The 10,550-nt window shown below is 35.9% G+C and overlaps 1 protein-coding gene across 1 annotated transcript in view; it reads right to left on the bottom strand.

Annotated features, from left to right (window-relative positions):
• Positions 1-3,344: 3,344 nt before the first annotated feature.
• Positions 3,345-10,550, bottom strand: part of LOC110643393 (protein PLASTID TRANSCRIPTIONALLY ACTIVE 14) — a 36,505-nt gene continuing 29,299 nt past the window's right edge. Inside the window, exons 8-13 of the mRNA XM_058145728.1 lie at positions 5,473-5,582; positions 4,870-4,941; positions 4,295-4,400; positions 4,020-4,217; positions 3,652-3,694; positions 3,345-3,566 (exon numbers count right to left, since the gene is read on the bottom strand). Coding sequence (XP_058001711.1) covers positions 3,488-3,566; positions 3,652-3,694; positions 4,020-4,217; positions 4,295-4,400; positions 4,870-4,941; positions 5,473-5,582 — 608 coding nt within the window. The 3' untranslated portion in view covers positions 3,345-3,487. The remainder of the gene's footprint in view (positions 3,567-3,651; positions 3,695-4,019; positions 4,218-4,294; positions 4,401-4,869; positions 4,942-5,472; positions 5,583-10,550) is intronic.

Genomic DNA, 10,550 nt, shown 5'->3' with positions numbered 1-10,550 from the left:
TATGACAAAAGAGATTCTAGAGAGCAACATAAATGAGGAAAAATGTACTGTATAAAAAATTTCATATGAACCCAGTAAAATTCTTGAATATAGAAAATATGCTCCAATTATTTTTATTTGTATACATTATTTCTTATTATATTATTACATCATTAAGCAGCAATGCTTAGCGCGATGAATTTGTTTCCTCGCGCAGGTACTGAAGTTAAATCCAACGAATACTAAACAGAGATTTTGGAGTCCAAATCTGCAGAGTGTCAAAGGTTGTCACCTCCTCAACAATGCATGTAGTTAGGGCCCATGTATATCACTTTATGTATTTTGTATGTTAAAATATTTCGTATGTTGTAATTCGTATGTTGTAATATAAATTAAGAATTTGTAAGTAATATTTATGTGATGTAAATTTATAAATTGATTATTTCATATGTAATTAAATTGTATATCATGTAAATTAATGAAGATTGAAAATTATCATATATGAGTTGAGAATGAATGGGAATGAATATGAAATTGATATATATGAATGAGAAGTGAATTATGAGATGGTTATGAGAATAATGGATGAGATTTTATTGTAAAAATATTGTTGAATTTTCAAGCAGGTGAAAAATAAAATGCGCCAAATATAAATAAAATAGGGGAAACTCCGCTGGTTTCTCCATAGAAAAATAATTAATATTAAATTAAACGAATTCAAAATTAATAAAGTAATAAAGTAAGATAAGATAGAGTGCTCTGGCACCGAATGTAGCACACTTTGCTCGGCTACGCTATAATCGGGTGAGGGGTGTTACACACCGTGAAATAGTTTTTTTTTTTTTTTTTTGCCAAATCATTTTTTTCCACATATAACAAGTTGAATAGAGTCCAATGAAACATCTGCTGAAGGTGACTTCATGTGCTTAACGTAGAAGCCAAACTTGCTTATTGGTTGCCCACACAAATCCTATCTTTTTATTATTCTTTTTTGGAGAAATGTTTAATTGTGAGCCATTTCCCTATGGCTTCTAATTCAAGAACTTTTCATGCTACCATTGGGTGTCAGTTGTTTGCTTTCGGCGTTGCTTTGCCTTCAACCATTGTAGTCTCTTTTTTTGTGTCTTTGTCAATTGTTTCGAAAATTTCATATGCTACACCAAGTTCCATCCTTCACTTGGTGGACTTCTATGTGGTAGCTGAAACGAGCCCTATTCTCCTTGGTTGCATTTGGCTTCTAATGCCCTAAAAACGAGATTTATCTGTCAGGTGCAATGATCCTTGTGCCCTTCATTTGTTTCCTTTTAGGAATCATGTAAAATTTATTGCCTTAGAACCCAAGCTTTCTTGAGTTTAGTTCCTTAATCCTTCAGCACCTCTATTTAGGTCTGTTTCCCTTCAAAATTGCATTTGAATCAAAGGTGACAGTGTTTATGGTTGCCATTGGTATTGATTCCTCCTTATGAGGCAATTTATAGTGCTGCTCCTCTTAGACTAGCGCTCCTCCCTCTTCATTGGATTCTTGAAGTCACTATTTAATCCCACTTACCCCTTGGGCTTCCTATCAGGTGGGTGATAGTGTTGTTCCTCTGGGATTGGCTTTCCTTACATCTCACAGGATTCTTGAATGTTAGCCATTGTATGACTAAAATTTTTTCCTGTCTGCCCCTAGTGTGTTTTTCTAGCTTCAAAAGAAACTACTTTACCCCTTAACTAGCCTGTAGAAATTGTGGAAACAATGATGTGAAGGCATTCTCAAGAATAGTTCCAATCTTTACCTCCATTGTTGAAAGAATTGAGTAAAACGCACACTGACATTTTGTATGGCCAATGCAGCCAAAGGTAGCTCATCCTTATATAATTGTTGTTCACCTGCATTGAGTTCCCACTTCCTTAGGGTCTGACCCTGCAACTTTTTTTCAATAATAACTTCTTATTTTGGCTATCAGGAATCAAGCTCACCATCCAAAACTCTTGTATGACAATGTGATCTGAATGTTGAGAAAGTAGAAACAATGCCACTAGGCATGCCAAATTACAATTTCCGCACTAAATTGATTTTACTCAATTTAAGCATATGAACAACACGTATAGCCTATCCACACGTGTGAATTGGTTTGAGGTGCACCAAGAATGCTAAGATCCCAATTATAAATGCACTGTTCTGACTTTTAATCTGAATGCTTGGCGAGAAACAAGTAACCAAATTTTCCTTTGGGTTCCTTAACCCCATTAGCATATACTTTGTCAAGCTCTTTATTGCATCAACTTTGGACATTTGAGAAAAATCAAGATGACTGCTATAATTGAAAGATCATTGTGCTTGAAAAATAAAGATTGTTCATTGTTGGAAAAGTAAAAGATCCCATTTGCAATGTAAAATATGTATAGAAAAATAGAATGAGTTTTGAGAAATTAAAAAATTAGTTTTCTTGAAATATAAATATTTGCAGGAAAATGTAAACTATGCTTAGAAAATTAAAGGGTTGATTGCTCAAAGTAAATATTTGCAAGAAATTGTTGATTGAAATTGAAGGCTAATTGCTTGAAATATAAAGAAAAAGACTGAAACTGAAGCCGAATACTGGGTAAACTAAAAATATTGTTGAACTAAAGAGAAATTGAACTAAGACATTGTCTGTGTTGATTTGGCTGGCTGATTGATTGTGTTGAAATGAAACTTTGATGCTCTATTCACAGACTTGAGTTGCTTAATGAGCAAGTACTACATTGAGTAAAACTAAATGAACAGGCATGCTATATTTAGTTATAACCCCTGCATCAGCTTCTACGCCTCAAGTTTACTATTGCATCCCTTGTTCTTAATAAAATCACATGATTTTTTTGTTTCCAACCACTTTGCTCAATATTTGCACCACTTCCACCGCTTTCTGCACTTGGTAACAATCTTGCAACAACTTCACTTATTGTTACTTAATTTTAAGAAACTAACAGGTAATGCTCCACGATCTATAACAACTTCCACAGGTAGCCATAACCACTTTAATTGCTTCTAATTCCAGAATAATTAATGCACTCTTAACTTTTGATCTTCTATCAGGTTAAACCATGGACCTGGTCATTTTAATCAGACAATTTAATTTTATGTCTAGAACCAATTAATTAAGTCAGATCTAAAATAATAAAATTAATTGTAGCGCAAACACATTAATTAATGAATTCTATATTGAATTCATTTATAAATGAAATTAATTTTATCATAGAATTAAATCTAACTGCGTCTTAACAATTTTCTAAGTTTAGGTCTCTTTTTCTTAATTCCTATCGCGTCATTTATTAATTGGTCAATATATACTTACCCTTTACTAGTTTAGTACACACACACACACACACACACACACACATTGTTCCTTTTAATGAAATTTCTGTGATTGATAAGGCTGATTATCCCTGTTACCAACTCTGTCAACTGCCTGGATACATGAACATGAACATGAACACCGGTAACAAAATTTTCATTAATACTTAAAAGCGGAAAATTCCATGCTTAGAACAATAAGCGCTCTTGATAGATATCTAATGCTTGCATAACCTTCTCAATGAACTTCTTCCGATCCAATCTATACCTGCATAAGCCCACAGTTGTTCACTTGAAACCACAAGCACATTCAAATGCATATTCTCAGGGAAAAGAGTGTAAGAGCAACATACTTTATCGCAGCTTCTAGAGGCCTCCCAGCTTCTAGCATTGAATCTGTTAGCAGTAGAACGAGGCAAGAAATTGTCAGCATAACTGAAAAAAAAGAGGGGAGAAAAAAAAAAGTTCTCAATGAAGTTACATCAACACAGAAACTATTAGTCCTACAGTCATTTAGTAACAAGTTTCAAGAATTTAAAGCCTAACAGGCACCTGACTAGACTCAAATATAAGACTTGAGAAGTCGACTAACAAATAAAAATAATGCCAACGATCCCAAATCATTTACGGGATGATAAGCACTATGGCACAGGCAAAACAGAGGTAAATAAATGATGCTGTTGCAGTTTATTAAGAACTGCATAATGAACACGCAATTTACCTAACAATTTTTGGTCTTCCTTGGAAGTTGTGGGAAATCCTGCGAGCATCTGTTGGCATTCTTCTTGCAATTCCTTCACAGCTTTCCTTTCTGCACTTGGAAGTGGAGGCACATCCCCATCTGACCAAGTAGGCAATGTTCGTGCTGCAGCTATGATAGCTCCATCAACAAAAGCATCTCTATTTCTCATTAGCTGACCTGTATGAAAATTTGCATTTGTTACGTCTGCCAAAATTCAACACCTCAAATGTCATGATAAATCATATCAATCATACTGTTATGATAATATTCTTCAGGAAGGCCAGATATATTGAATATTGACAAGAAAGAATCCAAATGAATGCGCGCATTGCCAGAGAACTGGATAACATCCCAAGGATTCTGCAATATTAAGCCAGACAAGAATCTTATTAGATTTTTGGGGATAATACTAGTGAATGCCAGATCATAATTTGACAAATTGCAAAATATAAAATGAAATTTAAGAAGCAAAAATAACTAGCTGTTTTTGTGGAATCTTTGAATAAGATAAACACACCAAGATGCAAATTAGATCGAGTACCATGAAGAATAGAATTCATAATAAAAGAAAAGGAAAAGACCCATTCTTAATTGTATCACATGGCACATGCCCCTCACATGTAATGTTAGGGCAACACCTGTTAAACAAACAGCTCAATGTAAACCAGGTTTTCAGTTGTTTAAAGCAAAAAGTTTCCACGTGCATCATGCTATAAACTGTACAGTGATCTTAACCCCATCAAATAAGCACATTTCTGGGAATATAGGAAAGGAATGAAGGAAAATGTAATTTTCCTTTTGGCATAGAGTGAAGCCAAAAGAAAATTACCACAGATGATGAAAAGCCATATCGTTGCATAAACATGTCATTCTTCTGTCCATTCATGTAATTGATAGTCATCTGCCAAGATTAAAACCATTGGGTATTAGACATGTACTAGATCAAGTTTAGAAGATTATATATTACTATTCCATGACATGCTAATATATTAAAGAAAAATGTTTAGAGAGGCAACTAATATCATGAGGGAGTGTAAATAATTGAAATAAGATGATGCATGTGAATTATCTTCCAAGTACCAAAATGAAAACGACAATCAATGAGATCAGACCAGAATATCAGACCTGTGACCTTATGCAACTTGATCTCAAGAAAGAAAAAATCATCATTTAGTCATTTTCAAGAGAAATTCTTATGAAGTCTTTAATCAATTAAAAAAAAAAAAAAAGGAGCAATGACACTAGACAAAATCCCCAAAAAAAGGGTATCTCAATAGTTGCTGATTAATCAACATGGTGCCAAACAGAGTTTCATTCTCAGTTTCAATTCTCAATTTCTCATGAATTTTATGTATGTATTTTCCATGTTACAAATACTTAACAATATAGGAACTGATTCAAAATCAAAATATTGGAAAGAAATAAATAGTACCTCTTCTCCTTTCTTAATCTGTTGACCAGCATTTATCATCACCTCAAGCATGCGATCCTTAAATCGCCAATGGAAAAAACAGTTCGGCTGGAAGGAATGGTTTAGCATATCTGCAAAATATTACTAAATTTGCCTGTTATTGTACTGAAAAAGTAAAGAATGCATCACATAACTAGTATTCTAAGAAAAATAGTGAATACTTTGATAAGGAAATTTGTTGGGTGGTATATATACATAAACAGATCAGGAAAAGAGTAAACATGAGACAATTATGAAAAGTCAAGGAACTTCTGACTTTAAAGAGGAGTAGCCTTTAAGTAGGAAACAATCTCCATAAAATCTCTGTTTTTAGTTGTTATGGAAAGTCAATCACTATATTATTTCTCTGTATATTCTGTATTCTGTATTCCTATTTAGGATTTCCTATTTAGGATTTCTTCCTAATTAGTAGAACACAATTATAGGAATCAATTGTATATATATACCCATGTACAGATTAATTGATATTAATGATAATCATCTCTTTCTACATTGTATCAGAGCAGGTCATCAATTTAGAGTGACTATTTATTCTCACTATCCAGCTTAAGAGAGACCTTGGCCGCCGACCGGCCGTTTCGACCCCGATCAACATCGCCGGCGTTGCCTCAACCCCCTCATTCCACCACTGTGTGTTGTTGCCTGATCCAGTATACCATTAAAGGACTTCTGAGGTTTAGCTCTCAGATCGTATTTCGGTATTTGCTTGATTTGTAATTTTGGGTTATTTTGCTGCTATAAGCACTTTGGATTAGCATTTCGGTTAGTTTTCTTTGTCTTAACAAATGGCAGACAATAAGAATGTTATTTCTGATGTGATTCCAGTGATGACTAAGATCACGAAACACAAACTTAATGGTTCGAATTACCTAGAGTGGAGTAAGACTGTTAGGGTCTATTTGCGTAGCATTGATAAGGATGATCATCTTACTAAAGATCCACCCACTGATGATACACGACAAACTTGGCTAAGGGAGGATGCTCGATTGTTTTTGCTGCTTCGGAACTCGATTCATAGTGAGGTAATTAGTTTAATTAATCATTGTGAATTTGTTAAGGAATTGATGTATTACTTAGATTTTCTGTATTCTGGTGAAGGGAATATCTCCCGTATTTATGATGTTTGTAAGGCATTCTACCGTGCTGAGAAAGAGGATAAGTCTCTCACGACTTATTTTATAGATTTTAAACGGGTAAATGAGGAACTTAATGTATTGTTGCCTTTTAGTCCTGATGTGAAAGTTTAGCAGGCCCAACGGGAACAACTGGCTGTTATGAGTTTTCTTGCAGGCCTTCCTTCAGAGTATGAGACTGCTAAATCTCAGATTCTCTCCAGTTCTGAGATTTTCTCTTTGCATGAAACGTTCACACGGGTCCTTCGTACAGAGAGTACTCAATCTTCACAGTCTGCCAGTAGTGCTCTTGTTAGCCGTAATCCAAATGGGCAACAGGGTAATAGAAGAGGAAGTAGAGGAATTACAGGCAACAGAAATAATCAGCGTAATGGAGAGGCTAGTCCTAATTAGAACTCAAGAGAAGTCATTTGTTATTATTGCCATTAGCCTGGCCATACAAAATATAATTGCCCGCAACTTCAGAGGAAAAATCAGCAATCACAGATAGCAAATATGGCAACAGAGAATTCTACAGTATCTTCCTTTGAGAAAACTATTTTGGTATCTGCAGAGGATTTTGCACAATTTTCCCAGTATCAGGCATCTCTAAAACCTACCAGTTCCCCTGTTGAGTCAGGTACTAGTCCCCCTGTCACTGCGATCGCTGAGTCAGGTAAATCCACTACATGCCTTGTGTCTTCCTCATCCAAATGGGTTATTGATTCTGGTGCGACAGATCACATGACAGGTAATTCTAGTCTTCTATCTGCTTTTCAGTCTAATCTCACTTCCTCTATTGTTACTTTAGCTGATGGTTCTACTTCTTGTGTCATGGGTTCTGGAACTACGAACCCGACTTCGTCAATTTCTTTGTCTTCTGTTTTGTGTCTACCAAAATTCTCATTTAATCTACTTTCTGTTAGTAAACTTACTCGTATCTTAAATTGTTCTGTTTCTTTTTTTCCTGACCAGTGTTTCTTTCAGGATCTTACAACGAAACAGATTATTGGTAGAGGACGCGAGTCAGGTGGTCTCTACATTCTGGAAAATCATGTACCGCGGTCACTTGTTTGCTCCAGTACCTTAACACCTCTTGATGCTCATTGTAGATTGGGTCATCCTTCTTTGTCTACCATAAAGAAGCTGTGTCCTTAATTTCAGTCTTTATCAGTACTAGAATGTGAGTCGTGTCAGTTTGCAAAACATCATCGTTTGCTTTCTGTGTCTAGAGTCAATAAACGGGCTTCATCCCCTTTTGAGTTAGTTCATTCTGATATTTGGGGTCCTTGTTCTGTTACTTCTAAAACTGGATTTCGTTATTTTGTTACTTTTATTGATGATTAATCTCGTGTTACCTGGTTATATTTAATGAAGAATCGTTCTGAGTTGTTTTCTATCTTTTGTGCCTTTTGTAATGAAATCAAAACTCAATTTAATATTTCTGTGTGCATAATAAGAAGTGACAATGCCAAAGAATACTTCTCAGCACAATTTCAGTCTTATATGACACAAAATGGCATTCTTTATCAGTCTTCTTGTGTGGTTACCCCATCCCAAAATGGCGTGGCCGAAAGAAAAAATCGGCATCTTCTTGAGGTAACTCGTGCTCTTTTTTTTCAGATGAAAGTACCTAAACACTTTTGGGCGGATGCAGTTTCTACGGCATGTTTTTTGATCAATCGTATGCCGTATTCTGTCCTTAATGGGGATATTCCTTATACTGCTTTGTTTTCTACAAAATTTTTGTTCCCTATTAAACCCCGTATTTTTTGTTGTACCTGATTTGTGCGTGATGTTCGTCCACAGGTTACTAAATTGGATCCAAAATCTCTCAAATGTGTCTTCCTTGGGTACTCTCGGCTCCAAAAAGGGTACCGTTGTTTTTCTCCTTCTCTTAATCGTTATCTTGTTTCTGCAGATGTCACATTTTTTGAGTCCACTCCATTTTTTCCTCCATCATCTGTGTATGAGAGTCAGGAGAGGAGGATGATCTCTTAATATATACTGTCCAACCAATGTCTAGTCCTCTCCCACAGCCTATTCCTTCTGTCTCTAGACCTACTCGACCTCCCGTTGTTCATGTTTATTCCAGAAGATTGGAGATTTCTGACTCAGATCCTCCACCAGCTACTTCGTTGGGAGATCCTGTACCTCATACTAATCATGATTCTGATCTAGACTTACCCATTGCTCTTCGTAAAGGTAAATGTTCATGTACTTACCCTATCTCTTCTTTTTTTTCTTATAATCAATTGTCTTCTTGTTCTCGGTGTTTTGCTACTTCTTTAGACTCTGTTCCTATCCCTAATACTGTTGGTGAGGCACTGTCTCATTCTGGCTGGTGTGATGCTATGAAAGAGGAAATAGAGGCTTTAGATGCTAATGGTACGTGGAAACTATTGTCTTTGCCCACTGGTAAAAAAGCTATTGGTTGCAAATGAGTATTTACAGTAAAGGTAAATCCTGATAGTTTTGTGGCTAGGTTAAAAGCACGCCTTGTAGCAAAAGGATATGCTCAAACATATGGGGTTGATTACTCTGATACTTTTTCTCCTGTAGCTAAACTTACTTCTATTCGCTTGTTTATCTCTTTAGCAGCTACATATGATTAGCCCCTGCATCAATTGGATATCAAGAATACTTTCCTTCATGGTGATCTTCAGGAGGAGGTCTATATGGAGCAACCACCTGGGTTTGTTGCTCAGGGGGAGTTGGATAAAGTTTGTAGGCTTCGAAAGTCTCTTTATGGCTTGAAACAAAGTCCTAGGGCATGGTTTGGGAGATTCAGTGAAGCAGTACAGGAATTTGGTATGCAAAAGAGTAAGTGTGATCACTCAGTATTTTATAGGCAATCTGAGGCTGGTCTAATTATCTTGGTAGTCTATGTGGATCATATTGTCATCACTGGAAGTGACTCTGCAGGTATTTCATCTCTTAAAATCTTCCTCCAAACTCAGTTTCAGACCAAAGACTTGGGATTGTTAAAGTATTTCTTGGGTATCGAAGTTATGAGAAGTAAGAAGAGTATTTTCTTGTCTCAAAGAAAATATGTCCTCGATCTATTGACAAAGACAGGAAAATTAGGCGCTAAGCCTTGTAACGCACCAATGACTCCAACTTTACAACTGTTAGCAGGGGATAGTGAGTTGTTTGAAGATCCAGAGAGATACAGGAGATTGGTAGAAAAATTGAACTACCTTACAATCACTCGTACTGACATTGCTTATGCCGTTAGTGTGGTAAGTCAGTTTATGTCTTCCCCAACTGTTGCTCATTAGGAAGCCTTGGAACAAATCTTGTGTTATCTGAAGGGCGCTCCAGGAAGAGGTTTGCTATATGGTAATCATAGGCATTTGAATATTGAATGTTTTTCAGATGCCAACTGGCTGGATCTAAGGTTGGCAGGAGGTCAACAACTGGATATTGCGTTTTTATTGGAGGAAATTTGGTGTCTTGGAGAAGCAAGAAGCAGAGTGTAGTTTCTCGATCTAGTGCTGAATCTGAATACAGAGCCATGGCACAATCAGTATGTGAGGTAATGTGGATACTTCAATTACTAGATGAGACAGGTTTTAAGACCTCCCTACCTGCGAAATTGTGGTGTGATAATCAAGCTGCTCTTCATATTACTTCTAATCCGGTGTTTCATTAGCGGACCAAACATATTGAAATTGATTGTCACTTTATTCGTGAAAAGATTCAACAACAGATCATCTCAACAGGACACATCAAAACTGGAGAGCAGTTAGGAGATATTTTCACAAAAACTCTGAATGGAGCTAGGATTGACTACATTTGTAACAAGTTGGGCATGATTAACATCTATGCTCTAACTTGAGGGGAGTGTTATGGAAAGTCAATCACTATATTATTTCTCTGTATATTCTGTATTCTGTATTCCTATTTAGGATTTCTTATTTAGGA

This window comes from Hevea brasiliensis, chromosome 4 (assembly GCF_030052815.1).
Source record: "Hevea brasiliensis isolate MT/VB/25A 57/8 chromosome 4, ASM3005281v1, whole genome shotgun sequence".
NCBI lineage: Eukaryota > Viridiplantae > Streptophyta > Magnoliopsida > Malpighiales > Euphorbiaceae > Hevea > Hevea brasiliensis.
This window is presented reverse-complemented; position numbering and strand designations above follow the sequence as displayed.